This window comes from Chelonoidis abingdonii, chromosome 2 (genome assembly GCF_003597395.2).
Source record: "Chelonoidis abingdonii isolate Lonesome George chromosome 2, CheloAbing_2.0, whole genome shotgun sequence".
Lineage (NCBI taxonomy): Eukaryota > Metazoa > Chordata > Testudines > Testudinidae > Chelonoidis > Chelonoidis abingdonii.
The window spans coordinates 94,097,338-94,116,854 of NC_133770.1; the positions used below are offsets into that span (position 1 = coordinate 94,097,338).

Sequence of the window (19,517 nt, forward strand, 5' to 3'; positions counted from 1 at the left end):
AGCTGGTAATTAAGCTTAGAGGGGTTCATGCTAGCTTCTCAGGTTATGAACGCTAAGGTTCAAATTGGAGTAGGAAAGCTACGACATGGTGGCAGCGAAGTGGGAAAAATAAGAATCCAGAAGCCAGTAGGAGTATTATATTTTTCTTTTCTCTGCTAGGGGCTTTTAGCAGAGAGAAAGGGTTTGGTTTTAAAAGGAGCCAGAGAGAAACTTTTGTTTTTCTGTTTCTCTCAGTATGCTCAGGTGGCTTGCATATTAAGCAAGGAGCCATTAAGGTGACATTAAGGGTCTTTTGTTAAACAATAGAATTCCAATTGGGAATCAAGTACCCAGCAAACACACACAGGTAAATAAAGTGGTTTTACTAGTTAATTTGCATATGAAAGGTTAGCTAGAAATGGCAAACAAAGAAAAACAATTATAATACAAAAACCAAGCAAGAGACATGGATTGCTCAGAACGCTACTTTAATTTGTAATTAGGAGGTTTTTAAAAGGAAAAGAAAAGTAATGTCACTGATGTGCATTGAGCAAGATCTCGCATGACCACATCAGAGCTCTGGACATAAACACTTTGCATTACACAGAGCCTTTCATGCCTTAATTTCAAAGCTCTGCAGACCTAGCAGACCAGACTCTGATGTACCCCCACTATGAGTGTTTCCACAGATTTCAGAGGGACTACTTGAGTAAGATACTGCTCGTGGTAATTAACAGTATTGGAATCTGGCCATAATTAAACACATGTGATGCCTGTGCAGACAAACGTACACCTTGCCTTAGCGAGGGACAACAATTAAGTATTATTGTACCTATTTAACTGGTGGGCGTACTGAGAAAAACTGGTTATAGAGGCCAAAAGATAGAGCTTCATACTTCAAGCTCCTTATTCTAATATTTTAGCCACTAGACAACCTTGTTGCCTCAGTTCTTTATTGCAAATAAACAGTTCCTATAGAAATCTGAGATAAAGACCTTGAAGGTTATCTGGCCTATTTTTCTGCCAGTTCAGGTTTTTCTCTAGAATATTTTCTAGCACTTTGCCTAATCGAGCTGCAAACATTTGGACTTTCAACCTCATTCCCTGGTTAACTGAAAGATCTGTCAGGAAATGATTCCCAATATGTACCCTCAATTTTCTTTTCATTAAACGTAATTCTTACCACTCGGTAAGTCTTTACATAATCCTTCTCCCTGCATAATATTTACCTGCATCTAACCCTCTTGTTTATCTAAATCAGTGGTTTTCAAACTGGGGTACATGAATTCTCAGCAGGGTATACACAAGAAAAATCCTATAATGGCGGACAATGGATTTTATTAAGTAAGATTTGGCAATCTAATTGTAGATATAGTATGACCCTATCTCAGATGGGGGTAAGCAACAAGTCGGTTGCTCTCAACCAGAGGTCTGGGGCCCCCTAGAGGAACTTAAGCAAGTTTCAAGGGGACATCCAAGCAGGGCCAGCATTAGAGTGGCAGGGGACCAGGGCAGAAAGCTGAAGCCCCACTGCATGGGCCTGAAGCCCAGGTCCCTATGCCCCACCACCCAGCACTGAAGCTGAAACCTGAGCAATATAGCTCATGGGGCCCTTTGTGGCGTGGAGCCCCAGGCCATTGCCCTGCTTGCTACCCATTAAGGCCAGCCCTGGCTTTTATATGCAGAAAACCAGTTATTGTGGCACAGGTGGGCCATGGAGTTTTTATAGCATGTTGAGGGGTGGGGTTAGGGGCTCAGAAAGAAAAAGGTTGAGAACTTCTGCAGTAGACAACATTTGGAAAAGGGTATAAAACCTAAGCATTTGAAAACCACTGATTTAAATGTTACAGATATCCTCAAAGCACTTTAGATAATCAAGCTTCTATTGTGCCGATCATGTATAACATTTAAAAGTAAGGGGTAAATATTGTAGCTGATGTTGGATGCCGCAAAAGTTTTTAAATGCTTCTATTTATTTTTATAGTGCTCTTTTAAAATGATTGAGCTTCAAGGAGTATAGATTTTAAAAATAACCTCCTGCTGGGCACAATTTAATGGGATTTTCTACTTCAGCATACAATCAGTCATCTGGGGATTTAGAACGCTTGTCAAAATATCTGAGTGCCCAGGAAGTATGACATATGATTTTCCTATAGACCTTTCTTCCTGCAATCCTCCAGCATTCTCAGTAAGTGAGATCCTTGGCTGCAGTAAGTCAGCATAGCTCCATTGACTAGCTGGCCCACTCTCTCAAAATTAACTTCAGTATCTACATCTTGCAGTGCTGGTTAAACAACCAGGGCCACCCAGAGGATTCAGGGGGCCTGGGGCAAAACAATTCTCAGGGCCCCTTCTATAAAAAAAAGTTGCAATACTATAGAATACTGTATTCTTGCGGGGGGCCCTGCGGGACCTGGGGCAAATTGCCCCACTTGCCCCCTACTCTGGGCGGCCCTGATAACGACATCCTTCCTTTGTCACCTGCAGGGCAAAGGCTTCTTTTGTTTCTGACATGCCATCATGTTGGCCTCAAGCTTGCTTTGCCCAGGCAAGTGGGCACTTCTGTGCAAATCCATACCATCCTTGTTTGAAGAAACTTCTTTGTCTAGGTGGTATTTCTCAAAGCTTATATTTCTGACTTGTTGCCAGTGACCTGGGTCTTTGACAGAGCACTTGACTTCTTGATTAACTGACTGTCACAAAAGTACCAAAGAAATAAAAAATTTTAGTCATAAAATTAGCTGACAAGCTCTTTCCATTTTCAGCATCAGCCTGGAAATTAGAATTCCCCCTTACCCATCCTTCCTTTAGGCTGATGTATATGTCTGAAGAAATATCAGAGAAGGACCTATGCTAACAAAAATCTGTTTGGATTTGTTGAACAGAAAAGCAGGCAAAAGTTCTCATCATGGTGGCATGGAGCCTCTCATTCCTGTTTTCAATTCCGACTCTGATTATATTTGGGAAACGGCAGCTATCCAATGGAGAAGTGCAGTGCTGGGCCCTCTGGCCTGATGATTCCTACTGGATACCCTACATGACTGTGGTCGCTTTCCTGGTATATTTCATTCCTTTGATCATCATCAGGTAAGAACCCAGTATACACAATGGATATCTGCTGAAAACATCTAGCTGGCAGGTGTGCCGGCTGTTTTTAAACGAATTAATTTGGCATTTGTTTTATATAAATGTTAACTCCATTTAGGATAAGATAACCGATCCAGAGTAGAACTCCATACTTGTCCAGTTTATTAAGTTGTCTCCTACTGTATGAGCCCCTGCACTTAATATTGCATAGAAGTTGCCAAGAGTAATGGTTATAAACATTTCTCTGGACAAGAATAGAATCTGCAAGTGGATGACTCTCCATAACTGCATGCTTTTTAAAAGACTTTATAATATGCTGTCTCCCTTGATATTTATTGAAGAATTTTTAATAAAAGAACAGAAATGGCACTTACTCTAGTTACCCTGAAACTTAGGGAGTGAGGACACTGTCAATTTCATGTTAGTGTATCAAAAATTGATTACCAGAAGAGGTAAGGAAGTGTTCTTCTCTCCTTCCACATGATAATATTGTACAATTGGGTGCATAATAATAAATAAATACAATTTTATACTCTACTAGTAGATCACCATCCACCCGTGGATCTCAAGTGTTTTAAAAAAACGAATGAATTAAAAGTTTTCTAACATTTCAGTGAGGTAGGTAATTATTATTCCCATTTTGCAAGTGGGGAAAAATTGAGCCACAAAAAGGTTATGTGACTTGCCCAGTGTCTCATAGAAAGTCTGCAGTAGAACATGGATCTCCTGATCAGGGCTGGCTCCAGGGGTTTTGCGGCCCCGAGCAGCCAAAAAACAAGAAGAAAAGCCGCGATTGCGATCTATAGCAATTCAGCAGGAGGTCCTTCGCTCCGACCGGGTGTCAGGGACCCTCCCCTGAATAGCTGGACATGCTGCCCCTCTCCAGAGTGGCTGCCCCAAGCACCTGCTTGCTAAGCTGGTGCCAGCCCTGCTCCTGATAGCCCAAACTGCACTTAAGGGATTGGAGGGGCAGGATTTGAGGGATCTAATGCCTTCCTGTGAAGCATCCACCATTGGTCATTGTTAAGGACAGAATACTGGAGTACTTGGACTATTGGTTCATTTCTGCATGGCAAGAATAAGTGTAAATATTCTATTGTAAACTACATACTGTGACAAAGTTCCTCCTTTACCTTGGTGGGTCCTGCACTTATTGGCAGATTTGCTCACTTCAGTGATCTTCCCCACAGTTTGGGTCAACTCCTCCTGTGTTGGATCAGGAGTTGGGAGGAATCCAGGCCTGCCCTCTACTCAGGGTTCCAGCCCAGGGTCCTGTGGATTGCAGCTGTCTATAGTACTTTCTGTAACAGCTACAACTCCCTGGGCTACTTCCCCATGGCCTTCTCCAAACACCTTCTTTATCCTCACCACAGGACCTTCCTCCTGGTGTCTTATAATGCTTGTACTCCTTAGTCCTCCAGCAGCACACCCTCTCATTCTCAGCTCCTTGTAGCTCTTGCTCCCAGCTCTTCACACACACTTCCACTCCTCTGGCTCTCCCCTGCCTGACTGGAGTGAGCTTCTTTTTAAACTCAGATGCCCTGATTAGCCTGCCTTGATTGGCTGCAGGTAATCTAATCAGCCTGTCTGCCTTAATTGGTTCCAGCAGGTTCCTCATTACTTTAGTGCAGCCCCTGCTCTGGTCACTCAGGGAACAGAAAACTACTCAGCCAGTGACCAGTATTTTTGCCCTCTGCCAGACTCCTGTACCCCACTGGTTTGGGTCCATCACAATACTTTCTGGACTGAGATTAGACTAAAGTAGTGGCTGTATCACTTCCAATATGCATTGCAAGGGAGACACAGCATGTGAACACCACAAGCTTCAATAGCTCTGGTGTGACCATTCATTACCTAACGGATGATCATGGCAAATCCCAAAGGGATGTGCCTCCTTGCAGCTCAAGGATCAACCAAATCAGTCTCTGGCTAGCTTCTAATGATGGTCTGGCTAGTTATTCAGTTTGTCTGTAAGATTGTCAGTGTTATCATGCCACTGAAGCCTTTTGGAGCCCGTGTGATCACCAGGTGTATAGCAGCATCTCTTGATGCACATGCTTTGCAATTCATTGGTCTTTCATTCCAATGTCTATACTAAGAAAGCTACTGAAACCAAACCAGTGCTGATAGAGGCAGCATTGATACAGAGTTTATATAACTGTAGTTCTATAGATCTGCAGCTTTGTTGCAAGCTTGATGTCACAATGTCCCCACAGAGGCCATAGAAGGTCCTGAAATATGGCAACAGCTTCTGTTACATGAGTCTCTACATTTTGCAAGCATCCTCCAGCACTGTCTATGATTCTGCCCAAGTATTTGATAGTTGCCACCAGCTCAATGTCCCATCCAGAGAGCTAATATTGGAGCTGGAGGCTTCCTGATGGCAATGACCAAGAACTCTGTTTTATTCTGATTAATAACCAATGTGGCAAATTGCCAGTACTGTTACGCTGGGTCTCACATTTTCTCTTCTTTGGGGAAAGGTTCAGGGCACCATTACTTGCCTCTGAATCAGTATTTTAGTCACCCCACTAGTGTCCTTGAGGAGGGGAGTGGAGAGGGAGGGAACTGGGCCCACCCTCTTCTCCAGGTCCCAACCCAGGGGGCCCTGAGGTTTGTGGTAAACCACTTTAACTAGCAGTTCCTTCCCCTGGGCTATTTCCCTCTCCTTTGCTTCAGCTTGTGAAGGGGTTTCTTACCCTCCTTCTACATAAGCCAGGTGCCCCTTACCTAGGATTTTTTTTGGATTTTTCAACCCATCACAGTACTCATCCAAATTTTTCTTTTGGTCTCTCTTCAAAACTGCTCTCTGCTCCAACTCCCACACTGTCTGGCTGAAGCACGGGGGTTTTATCACATGACTGACTGCTGGTGCTCTAATTGGCTTCAGGTGCTCTAGTTAATCTATAGCAAACCTTCTTCCCCTTGCAGGGAATAAGGCTCCCTGCTAACACTCTCCTGCTGCCCTCTGGCCATGCTGTATCACACCAGACAAATGCATGCTGCTCCTTGCCCACCCAAATCCATCATCTGCTGCAATGATTTACCAGACGAGCCAACAAGACAATATTAACATAGTCAGAATCTGAAAGCAGAATGATATTCAGCGCAATGCCAACAGCTGCCTCCTCAAACTTATGAATCAACCAATCAGTGCAGATATTGAACAACTGTGACAAAATACAGTCTTGCTGAACTTCCATGGAGACAGGAAACCACGTGTTGATCTGCCACTGTCTCAAACACAGCCTTCTGTTCCATTGTAGAGCTCTATCAATGACACTATTTCTACGAATGCAGAGTTGTCTCTGCAGAGCCACAAACATACTCAATGCACTGAATCAAAGGCCTGACAGAAGTCTGTAGAAAGAGCTGAATTTAGTAAGCCATGCACAGCAATGTTAACAAGAGAGCATTTTGAGAAGTGAATGGGTCCATCAGTGATTAAGTTTCACTGTGAAGTTCATGCGGATGGATATTTACTGACATGGCAAATTCCTGCATTTGTTCTTCAAAAGCAAATGGTTTCAGGACAAAGGTGCCTGTTAAGGATCTGCTCTCCCATTCGATGGGAATAGGATCAGGCCCTACGTGTACTTGCTTTATAGGACTATTCCTGGGTCAAGTGTTTCATTTTTTATTACAATGTCTCATTCTTTAAGTTAGGACTGATTCTCATCTCACATTGGTTTTACTACAGTGTAACTCCTTTATTTCAGTTGAGTTACTCCTGCTTTACATCCATGTAAATGAGAAGAGAATCAGATACAAAGTTGTTCCTTTTCCATTTCACTTGCAGTAATCACTGGGGGTAAGGCCCGTGTTATACAGCAGGTCAACTTGGGGTGGGGAAACAGGTTAAGGCCAGAGGAAACTTCTGTGATTATCTGAACAGGATATTTCAGCCATTTATGGCCTGGAAGCAGTTCAATGAAGATGATACTTTATTTGTATCATCTGGGACATTGAATAGTGACTAAGGTTAGGAATTTTGACTATGTATCTATATTTCAATCATGCTTACTCCGGGTGACACCCACAACTAGCTTTTCTCGTACAAAAATGAAGAAGCCAGACAGTACTGATCAGGGATGGCTCCAGTTTTTTGCCACCCCAAGCAAAAAAAAAAAGAGGGGGAGAGTGCTGCCGCTGAAGCAACTCCCCCACCGAGAAAAACGGAGTGCTGCCACCAAAGGAAAAAAAAAAAGGACTGCTGTCCCTTGAAAAGTGCCGCCCCAAGCACATGCTTGGAACGCTGGTGCCTAGAGCTGGCCCTGGTGCTGATGGCCCATCAAGAAAGACAATGGACCCTGGAAGAACTTAACTTTCCTGAGAATACTCCAGAGAGCCTGTAAGTCATGGCTGCTATGACTCAGCAAGGTATGCAAGGACATGTAACCAGGCCATGTGACTATGAACCTCATCTTGGGATGTCAGTTTTTTTTCTCACAAACTGAGTTTTGGACAAATGGTTCCGGCCATGTGCTAAAGCTATATAAGGCAGGGAGTGACATCATCTGTTGTTCTTTACTCCCCACACAAGGAGACTCCTGGAAACAACTAAGGAACAAAGTCTGAACTGGGAGAAGTGCTGGACTTAGGCTAAAGAGATTTTTAGCTTGTGTATGAAAACCTGGGGATTGCAAGCTGTAAAGCAGGGGTTCTCAAACTGGGGGTCAGGACCCCTAAAGGGTTATGAGGTTATTACATGGTGGGTTGTGAACTGTCAGCCTCCACCCCAAACCTGGCTTTGCATCCAGCACTTATAATGGTGTTAAATATATTAAAGTGTTTTTAATTTAAAAAGGGTGGTCACACTCAGATGCTTGTTATGTGAAAGGGGTCACCAGTACAAAAGTTTGAGAGCTACTGCAGTAAAGCAAGTGTAGCTTGTGCCTTAAGAAATTGCAGCCTGCTTGTATCATCAGCCAGGGTGAGAATTTGCTAATTCATATCCTATTTTTCTAGTATTTTAGGCTTAGTTTACCATTTTTGTTAATTTACTAGGTAATCTGTTTGCTATCATTTAATCTATCTTTTGTAGTTAATAAACTTGTTTTTGCTTTGTCTAAACCAGTGAGTTTGAGTGAAGTGCATGGGAAATCATAGTTCAAGGGGCAAAGGCTGTTGTATATTCCTCTCCAAATTGAGGGGAGGCAAACTCTATGAGCTTACACTGTACAAATCCCTGTGCACTGCAAGATGGTATAATTTGGGAGTTTATGCTCTGGAGGCAGTGTGTAGCTGGGGGGCTGAGAGTTACCTTGATTGTAGCCTTTCAATTGTTGTTTCATGCAGTGGCTGGTCAGAGAGCCTGTATGTAACTGTAGCTGGGTGCGTCCCTACCTGTGTTAAAGCTGGTGGAAATGCAGGGCCGGGAGTGAGTCTGCAGCATCTCACAGCACCACAGTGAGAGAGGGAGCCCAGGCTGGTGGGTCACAGGGCTCAGTGGTAACCCCAGTTCCAGGTGGCACCCCAGGGGAGAACCCACCACACAGCCCAGGATCTGAGACCCCACAAGGAGGGTGGATCTCAGAGCCCATGCTCCAGCCTGAGCCAGAATGTCTATTCTTCTATGTTTAGCCCCACAAGCCCAAGTCAACTGACCAGAGCTTTGAGACTTGGCGTAAACATATCCTAATGTCCCTCAGGTGGAGAAGTAGGAAGAATGTACAGTAAGTCACCCAAAGGAGAGCATGGGGCCAATCAGCATGGATACTAGAAGTTGGTTAGGTGGCTAGTAACAAAAGCGAGAGAGAGAAGACTCTGAAAAAGAGCAGAATAGACACAGGCTGAGTGTTTTATGAACCAGAGGTTGACTCATACTCTGCTTCTCTTCTGTAAATTCAGAGCTTCTGGCCTACTTAGACAAGGCTGGATACAGCCTTAGATTTAAGCATTTTTGTTCCCTACATCTTTGAACTTGACTCAGTTTTCTAATATATTTTCCTTTATTGAAGTATACTTCTGGTTTTAGTCTGCTTTGAGGGATATTCCTTGTCTGTCCCCAGGAGAGATCAATGATTCCTTAGCCTCAGAGGCTAAAACCAGTTTAGGTTCATGGCTAAAGGTACAGCTCAGGTAGTCTTTTCCCATAAGACACTGTTAATGTTGTGATTCTAGTCTACCTAAAGCCTGAGGAAACCACTAAAGAGGAACATTAAATAGGCTCCCTCAATACCACAAATACATGGTTAACTTCTATTAACTATTATTTTGGATATGCATAGAGTGACTTGACAGATGGAATTTCCAGAGTTACAGAAGCTATTTAACCTCAGACACAGACCTCTACCTGTGAGTGAAAGAAGCAGCTCCACCATATGGAAGAGTGTGTTTGTCCTATGTGTAATTATCCAAAGAAGTGTGGTGTTAGGCACACAGTCTAGACATTGAACCACATTTCTTAACAGCCTTGAAAATGCCACAGGTAGCAGTATGGAGTGTAGCTAAAGCTATGTCAATCCCAGGATACATAGCAGTAGGTTCTCCTGGCTAGTGGAGCCAGTCTTTGTTGTTTTGCTTTGTTTCTTTTATTGTCTGCTGAAATAAATATTCCAATAGGGTTTCTTAGTTGTCTCTGTTCCTCATTAAGTTAATAGAAAAGCACAGTTGTGGCAACTTTTTTCTCCACATAAATTGGTGAGTCATCCTATATGACATGACAGAAGAGCTATTTGTGTGTGTGCGTCAACGTCAACCAATTCTCATTAGATACACTAGTATCAGTCTGATCTATCCCACAGATGATGCAAGAAGCATGTGGGTCTTTATCAGCTTTTTGTTTCATTATACCATAAGTGGCAGCAGATGATGTTGTAATCATCTCATCCAGACAGCAGTAGTACGGTCTAGGTAAGCCAAATGCTAAGGCCTATTGGTGCTGATGTAAAGTGATGGGAATATGTGACCATGTAGCTTGATGTGTTGTGTTTGCAGCTTCTTTTGCAATTAGTGTTCTGTAGTTTTAATGTTTAGTCATAGAGATTGGTTCTGCAGCTTCCAGGAGCAACTGACATCTCAAGCAAAACAAAATAACTGTAAGATCATGGGACCTTTGGTGGCTCAAACAATCAATTTCAGCTGAGCATCTGTCAGCTAAAGCTTTTGCTGATACAACTTGGCCTAAAGTCATTCTCTACAGAAAAGCAATAACTTTGGAATTCTGCTCATAGCCAAGTTAACTTTGTTAAACCATCCATCCTCTGGTCTAGATTGCACAGCTGTAACTAACAAAGTCATCTTTTGTGCCTCTTAAAGGGAGGAGAGAAAAAAGCCTCAGATGGAAAACACCAGCTGGATTATTCTTTCATCCCAAGAAGGATTATTTCTTCTTGTATATTTTAGTGTTCTAAAGGTAGCCTAGTTTTAAATAAGAATGAAACTTGAATGAAGTTAGAGAACAAGAAAGGATAAACAGGATACCTACAAAGCAATTTAAAAGCATAGTGTCTTTTTGGGGAATGTTTTATACTGCAATTCTAGGACAAAATTTTAGAGAAACAGACAATTTGGAAATAATTTTGAGGTCAGGAATGTCTTAAGAACTGCTAAAATTCGAAAATTATGTCTAAAATTTAGAAGTTTTCCATGGGAAAACTCCTACATCCTCTATTATAGATATAAATGTGCCTTTCCTGGTCATGTTGGTATACTTCTCATTACACAGAATGTCATAACATATATTGATTGTAAAGTTGTGCTGTGTCGAGTGGTCAGACTTAGATATATCCAGCTAGTCAGAATCAGAAAGCAAGCAAGGAGACTTTAAATACACTGATAATTCAAAATATAATATATCGAGATGTTTTTAAATAAGGCTTCAGTTGAGGAAGGTACTTAGGCATATGCTTAAATCCATTTCCATCCTTGTTCCCTGCTTAACTTTAAGCAGGTGCTTAAGCCCTGTTACGGTCCATCCAATTTAAGCAGCTATTTCAAAGTAAAGCAGTACGTAGGTGCTTTCCTGAACTGGATGGGTTTGCTGAATCATGGCTTAAGTGCTTGAAGAAACTAGATCATAGATTTTTTTTTTGATCCTTCATCTGTGGAATTATGCATTAATAAGCATACTTGAATCCAAACATTCCTAATTATACTAATTTCATATATAAGTGAGAAAAGCATACATGGTTTTCACTCCTCCACATCATGCAATTCATTAACAAATGAAATGTGTAACAGACTGACAGTATCCTGAACAAATTGTATGGAATTGATTAAGTTTGCTGAATTAAGATAGACCTTTCTGAATTAGGGTTAATATCTTTGGGGTACGTTATATTAAAAATTCAATCATATATAGGTTATTGTGGAATTGTATGCACTTTTTATGGAAGGGAGAAGATGCTAATGTTCTTTCTCCGTTAGCAGCCCTTTGAAGCCACCCCCTCTACAGAGATGAACATATACTTGTTCAAACTGGATTCTCCAGGGACCAACAGATAAAGTTTTTTTTGATAAATAGCCTGGTTTTAAACTGGATCAGGACCTTCTTCCTTATCCAGAAAATGGACAGGACTTCTAGTCCATGGAGATCCCCAATCCTTAGGGCAGGGTTGGAAGGACTGGACCTGCTGAGGCCTCAAGACGGTGTGCTTGTTCTGAGCTGAAGCTGTGATGCACTTATAACAATAAGGAAACCCCTTGCGTGGTGATTTGAAGGACTGCTTCTGCCAGAATCTACATTAGGGTTGGGGTGAACTCTGGTAAGCTTATTAGCATTCATGTATTGTTTTTTGTATGTTTTCTCTCTAGTGATTTTTACTTTAAGAAAAAAATAGGCTTGCACAGAAAGGGCTATGTGGTAGCTTATAATATAGCAATTATGCTGTTGTCTGTCTCTGAAGAGGTAGAAAACAGGTGTGCTTGGGCAGCCTGTCTCTGCTGAGAACAACACACTGAAGGCAGGCAACTATGCAGCCAGGCAATACCCTAGTCAGACAGGAGAGAGGACAGAGCAGGTTTCCACTCAGGAGAGGTAACAGCTTGGAAGCTGGAAGCCTCAGTGGATGCCCTGGGTGGGTCACTGTGGGGAAAAATACAGGTGCAGTCACTCTGAACTGTAACAAAATGTACTTTGTTTTATCCTGCCATTTTCTAATGAGAAGCTACCTTTGTACATAGGCTCAATCCTGTGAGGTGCAGGATGCTCATTGACATCAAGAAATGAATTGCAATAAAAGTGCTTCACTTGCAGAGCAACCAGCCAAGCCAGCAAATACAAATAGCACCTAGGACCAGATAGACATTAGCCTTCCTTCCACCATGAATTTATACTTATTGTATTACAGTGGCAGGGACAGGTGGCCATGAGGGTGCTGGCTTTCAGTTTTCCCCAGGGGTGCTCAACCCAGGCCCTACCCCCACTCCACTTCATTCCACTCCCTTCTCTACTCCACTCCAAACCTCACCCCTACCCCTTCCCTCAAGGTCCCACCTCTTCCCTGCCTCTTCCTACACCCTCCCCCGAGCATGCCCCATCCCCACTCCTCCCTCATCTTCCCAGAGCCTCCTGCATGGTGCAGAACAGCTGATCCACAGGAGGTGCTGGGAGGGAGGGTGGAGCTTGGATGCTAGTGGGTGCTTAACACCTGCTAATTTTTTTTCTGTGGGTGCTCCATCCCTGGAGCACACTGTATGCTTATAGTAATCAGAGCCTAATTTTCTGTTGCTCTGAATTTTGTAGTAGTAATTTACATTGTGCAAGCTGGGGAGAACTCGCATATGCCTATCCATTCAGTAAAAATTCTTAAAGGTTCTGGCTCAGGCCAGAGGTTGAAACATGGAAAACATCAGGTAAGAGCTCCAAAAATTTCAACTTCCTACTTCCTTTTTGGAGAAGGATGCTACCAGGGCAATGTAGAATCTAATACAGAAATCTTCCAGGAGATTCCAGCACTGCAACGTCTCAGAAAAGGACACATACACGTTATTTTTCCCCTACTGCTTTCACTATTTTTAGATCCATCAGCTGAATACACATTTTTTCTCCCTTGTCTGTCCCTCTTAATTTATCACTATCTTTGCTATTAAAATTATATTTTAACTTTTGTAACTGCATTATTTAGCTTATAATTTTGGTGGATACTGTTTGTATGGAAGATGCTGTTGCAGTATTTTAATATGAAATCACTGAACAGAAGAAAATGGGCTACATGAATACAACCTTAGATACTTGTGTGGCCCCTTTTCACCATAGTGCCCGAGCACCTCAAAATCTCTCGCTATCCTCACAAAAGTGCTACAAGATAGGGAAGTGCTATTTGCCCTGTTTTACAGAGGGGGGAATTGAGGCACAGAGAAGCTAAGTAGCTTCTCCAAGGTCACACATGAAGCTTGTGACAGAGCAGTGGTTTGAACCTCTGTCTCCCAAGTCCTAGGCTAGGCCAATCTTGCGTGCGCACACTCTCTCTCTCTCACACACACACTTCCTTCATTATTACCTACCCTTGCAATACCATAAGTATAAACTCATGGCAGAAGGAGGGCCAATTCACATCAGGTTCTAGGTGCTGCGAATGGGGCTCTCTATTTTCTTATTTGGTTGCATGGCTTGCAACAAAACCACAAAAAAGTATTTTTATTGCTATTTCTAGATGTCGATGACATTTTCCGGTAGGATGGAGAGAGATGAATACACTATTACAGAGAATTAGAGTCAGGATACAATGATAAGATCAGTAGCAATGTAAGGGTGAGCAAATGCCATGCACCATAAAAATGTTTATTTTTTAAAATGTGTTTCAGTTCAGTACTTCAGAGAGCAGTGTATTTTGCAACCTCAAAAGCTTTTTGTGTGTGGTGCTCATCACTATGATGTCAAGTCACCCTTAGCTATTGTACTATTTCTCGAAAGCCCAGGAGTTTAAAACGCTAATACACTAACTGCAGTGTATAAACTCTGATATCCAAAATTGCTAGCGGCCATTGGGAAATAACCCTTTCTGCTATTATTAGCAATTTACCCATGTAGTTGGAAGAGGAGGAGGGGAAAAGTGTTTCTCTGGGTGGAGATGGCCAGTGGGGGAAATGTTTGCACTGCAGCATGTTACCATGCTTGTTCAAATATGCTTCTGTGTGATCTGAGCAGGCCTGGAGATTGGACCCATCCCACATTTCTGGTTTCCTAATGTGGATCTTCCAGGAAGATTAATGCCCTTCCTGATCTGAAGATCCTGAAGTCAGCTATGATCAATGTGGTGCTCAAGAATCAGCTAAAAATTTGAGTGGTGGGGGCAACTGCTATGTTCTAGGGTGTCACACACAATATACAATAGTAACTACCAATGCTGCCCAGCATTATAAGCGTGATCCTATTTCACAGGGACATACCCCACTCCTTCTTTTAAAAAAAAGTGCAAAACTCTCATTGACTATAATGGGGTTGGCCCTCAGTTCCACTAAAGGCCCCTTTAACGCTTTATTGGTGGCATAGATGTGACCTAAATGGGCCCTTGGAACACACCCATGTGGAGTTGCCAGAGTAAGCTTATGCCAGCCCAAAACATACAGGGCCTATCATTTATGAGAAGTGGAATGAAGGAGAAGTCTGGGGCAGGGAGGAGGTCTGGTCAGAGCTCAACGTGCTCCAGTCTCCGCTATTCATTGATTGTTAGGACTCATGGAGGTTATGTGATGCAGATCATAGATTAGAGCGGTATCAAGGCTGCTCCGACACCAGGAATTGCAGTGGCTCCCGACGACACCTGTATCCAGGGAATTCAAAAATACTTAAAGGGGCCATCTTTGTTCCCCTCTTCCATGCCTGTGCTAAGCATCTGGATGTATTAACTGATGATCGGGACCAATGGGTGCAGGATCAGGGCCTAGTTAAAAGGCTTTAAGTGCCTATGTGAGCCATATTGATGAGTTTATGAAGCCAAGTCACTTGGAGACTTGCATTTAAAGAATTTCTGAAATAACTATAACTGTGCATAAAGCTTATATTTCCCATGTAAGTACTTAAAAGCATTAGGCTAATGCTTTTAGATGCATATTACATTTGATCGCAAAGAAAGCACCATCTCAAAGGGAGGAGGGAGAGAGGAATGTGTATTAGATCTGTAATATTCCTATAGTACTTTACTACATGACAGTGATTATAAAAATGAGACATAATTTAGTAAGCTGAACAGGGCTTTTCTTTTGTCACACAGAAAAACTGTCTTTAAATCAAGATCCCATTTAAAATCCCCCACACCTCTGTTTCTGTCAAGTCCCCCCACCCTCATCTCCTTCAATTTTACTGGAAAATAAAATACCCCCGACCGAACACACAAGCAGTGTGTCACAGAAGAAAGGAATATGTCTAGACAGGAAGTCAGACAACTTACTGCATTTTACTTTAAAAAGAGATTTTTTTATACAACAAAACATGAAAATAGGGAGAGAACATTTCTTTAATAACCTCTTTTGTACACCTGCTTCATCTACTCTTCAAATCAACTCTTGATTCAACAACATTCCAGATACATTTGAAACATATTTGAAGGCACCGCCAGGTGCAATTCATTCTAAGTTAGCTCTGTCTGAATCTCTATAAAGACTGTTTGCTCTACAGGAGTGTACTGTTTAGAATGATATTACATTGTCTGGGAGGGCACATTCATAGTGTAACCAAGGGATAAGCTTTTACGTCTTCAGACACGAAATGTAACTCACTATAAGTATTCAAGTTTGACTGAACAGTTTTTTTTCTTGTCATAGTCCAGTTATCATACATGTCTTTCAGGTTTCTCTCATACTGCAGCTGATTTATAGCACCTGCTATTGTAATGAGCTGAGTGAAACCCTATTATGCATTGAATTAGAATCTCATTCAAACTGATGCATGGACAAGACCTTCACTTAAGATACATAAAGACAGGGAAAGGATCACATCTAAAGCAAGGCCTAATAGAACCTGCCCGGAAACTAGCACCATGTGGTCAAAGGGTTCCACTGGATTCTGTGACAAGGGTAGGGAGGGGAAAGGAGAGAACCCAGAAATGGAACAGACAAGAACAGGGGGGCAGAGGCAAGAAAGAGTAGTGCTTGTGAGCACAGTGTGTACCTTGGAGAAAGCTAGACAGTGAGCTTATAGGTCTGTTGGGCAACAAGGCTTCAGGCTGTAAACTGAGAAATCACTCCTTTTGTTCTTAGTCCGTTCTGCATTTGGAGAAGCGAGACTTTGGTATTTTCTTTGGTGAAATCGTGTTTACAAGGAAACTGTAGAATTCATCAGTTTCTACATCCACTAGAACATCACCCAGGGCACTGAAATTTAAGGCAATGGCAACACGACCAACTCTTGCAATTGTATCACAAGTCTCAAATAGTTAGGGTTGTCGGTAATGGCCCAGCCCTTGAAGGGAACCTAAGCTTTTGTTAAAACAAAGTACGTTTCTTGCCCTCCTGGTTGTAGAGAAGAGCCCCTAAAATGTAACCTGAGTGTACTCTAAAGGTCAGAAACCAAAATGTAAACAATACGAATACAAATATACTGATATTACTTCAGAGCTCATTTTGTGGCCTGGAATCATGACTTTTGCACAATTGGGGATGGCAATACTGCAAAGGTGCAGAGTAACCTAAATCTAGGAAGATCTGTTCCTACAATTAACGTCTCATCTCCTCAGAACCTCAGTCTCAGCAACCAAATAATATATTATTTCACTTTCCTCCTCTTCTATACATTTATTTAAAGAACCACCTTCCATTTAATACAGATATAATCTAATATGATCTAAAATCTAGTGTACCTGGAGTTACAAGGTGAGGGCTTAGGATCTGAACATAAAGGAAAAATTTAACCTACATAACTAAAGTTCCTTTTTTCTTTTTTTTGCTTCTTTTTTTTTTTTTTTTTGCTTCAAAACCATAATGTTTTCAACACAAAATGATAAATCAGCCCAGGATTGTTTAAAACATCCACAAGGCTTAGTGAATCTTTCAGCAAAGTGGGCTGAATTGGGAGCTTGCAACACACCATGAAAATCAGAGTTTCATGCATTTTGGTGTTTTGTTGTGAATGTTTTACTCAGCTCCACTAAGCATGAGCCAGAACTAGTTCAAATATAAAAGAAAGTAATCAGAGCCTCTTCCCAAAGCACATGATGAATCCTGTGTGGGTTATATGTACTCTTCATTACAGAAGTTCCTCCTAAGTCATTGCCTTTTGTCAGGGGAGAATCAGAAATGCCAAAACATGACAAAACAGACCATTTTCCACAGTTCCTTCAGTCATTATTCAGGCAAAATTCCCAACTATTCTGGAGGTGATATTTCCAACCAGCCTGAAACCAAGATGACTAGGAGGATCAGCAAACTGCAGTAGTGACATGTCCAGTCTCATTTTGGGTCCATTGCTACAAAGTGCCATCATCTGTGATTGAAGTCACTTGGCTAGATTCTGAGAAATGCTGAATACTGCAATTTCAATAGGAGTCAAAGGTGCAGATTACCTCTTGGGAATCACCTGATAGGCACACCCATTAATGAGGGGACAATTTCTGTGGAACGATAGCCACTGGAGTCAGTGGATATTGACTTCTGTCATATGAACACTTGACTCATTCATGTCATGGGAAAGGGGCCAGAGATAAGTTTCTTTTTTGTAATACTCTTGTGTCAGAGCTTCTCTATAGTTAATAGCTCATATCTGAAGTCTTTTATATAGAATTTTGTGCCTTCAGAAATTCAGAATCTGTGAAAGGTTTGTGTTCTGTTTAGTGGTTTATTTAAACTCAAATTGTCCTTTCCTGTGCTTTAATCTGTTAAATATAACACTAGTCACTTATTTAGTACAAGTCTGAATTCACAAAAAACCAAAGTAGTTTGAAATATGGAGAACAAAAGCTGCAAGATGTGGGGGGCGGGAGGAGGGGGGAAATTGTTCCACTGGAACTCCAATCAGACTGCAGCGAGGGGAAAAATAAGCAGAGAAAAAGTAAGTAATCAATATTTGAAAAGAAAATGCAGTTTAAAAACAAGATGCTAGAGTGAAATAGAAGCCAGATAAGACAAAAGGCTAGTGAGAAATCACTGAACAGGAATAAAAATATCAAAGCCAGTTTATTGATTTTAATTGAGTAGTTTCTGCTTCTGAGTCCATCTGAGAACCTAGAGGCTAGATTCTGACGTTACAAGCAATGTCAGCCTGACAGTTCACTTAAATAATTGTAGGTATAATAGGTGTATGAAAGCAAATTAGTCAACGATGTACAAGTCATTGCCAACAATTCGGAGGCATAATACAACCATGCATCTGCATGGTGTTACACATAGCAGAGAAAAAGCAACAATAGAAAAACTTAGATGATAATTGTAAGCAATTTTACAGAAAATGAATTTAAGTCTGTTTATCAACAACATACAGGCCTATAAATATTGAGCCTGGATGAGCTTCTACCACAGTATATTTATCAAATGAAAAATACAGCCGTTTTGTTTTTTTAAAGCTAAGTAGATTTAATTTTCAGTAATGTTTTTCTGATTCTGAGGATCATTAACACCTGTATGTATTGTAACAAGCTGACATTTTATATCAAAGAAAAGTGATCTGACTCTCCTTCCAGAGCAGCAGCAGCTTGCAGGGCATCCCTCTGGAGTTCCTCAGCAAATCTCAAAAATGAAACAAAAAATAGGAACTAAGCAATTTCTGCCTACCACAGGCCTTAGCTTGTAATCCATCTTAAGTTCTCCCACTGGCTGCCTGGCTGCCATCACATCCTTCCCACAGAGTAAGACTACGCTCCCCAGACCACCTCTCCTAAGTCTTTTTCACTCAACTGCATTGGGCTCCTTTCTCTTAACTCCTTTCTTGGTCTGGCACACCCTCCAGGTGTAACAAGTTGGGGTTAGAGTTCTCAGGCAAAATCTTGGTCCCAGTGAAATCTATGAGGTCAATGGGAGTTTTTTCCAAAGAGGCCAGGATTTCATATATAGTTCCTGTCACCACCCTAGTTGTCATGAAAACAGCTTGTCAGAAATATTAAATCTATATCAAGAGACATGTAGAGAAAATATTGTCTGTTGCTAAATTAGTTCCGTTGAGGTTACAAGGTTGTGCGCCCATCTACAGTCTGCTTATATCTTGACCATGACTGCTGATACAAAGAGATGCTAAACAAGGTTGAGAGATGGCTGGAACTGTGCACAGTTGTCATAAACAGATAGCTAAGGGTTAATGTTTCTTTTACCTGTAAAGGGTTAACAAAGGGAACCAAACACCTGACCAGAGGACCAATCAGGAAACCGGATTTTTCAAAGCTCAGGGAGGGAATTTTTGGGTGTGTGTCTTTTGTCTGTGTCTCTGTTCTGTGCTCTCTCGGCTATGAGAGTGATTTCTATCTCCAGGCTTTTCTAATCTTCTGTTTCCAAGTGTAAGTACAAAAGGTAGAAGACAATAGGTTTTTATATTGTTTTTGTATTTACATGTGTGTAGTTTGCTGGAATGTTTTAAATTGTAT

General features: G+C 41.6%; 1 protein-coding gene across 1 annotated transcript in view; it reads left to right on the forward strand.

Moving 5' to 3' along the window:
- The window catches only part of NPSR1 (neuropeptide S receptor 1), a 107,215-nt gene that overhangs the window by 70,647 nt on the left and 17,051 nt on the right, over positions 1-19,517 (forward strand). Inside the window, exon 5 of the mRNA XM_032778732.2 lies at positions 2,865-3,066. Coding sequence (XP_032634623.1) covers positions 2,865-3,066 — 202 coding nt within the window. The remainder of the gene's footprint in view (positions 1-2,864; positions 3,067-19,517) is intronic.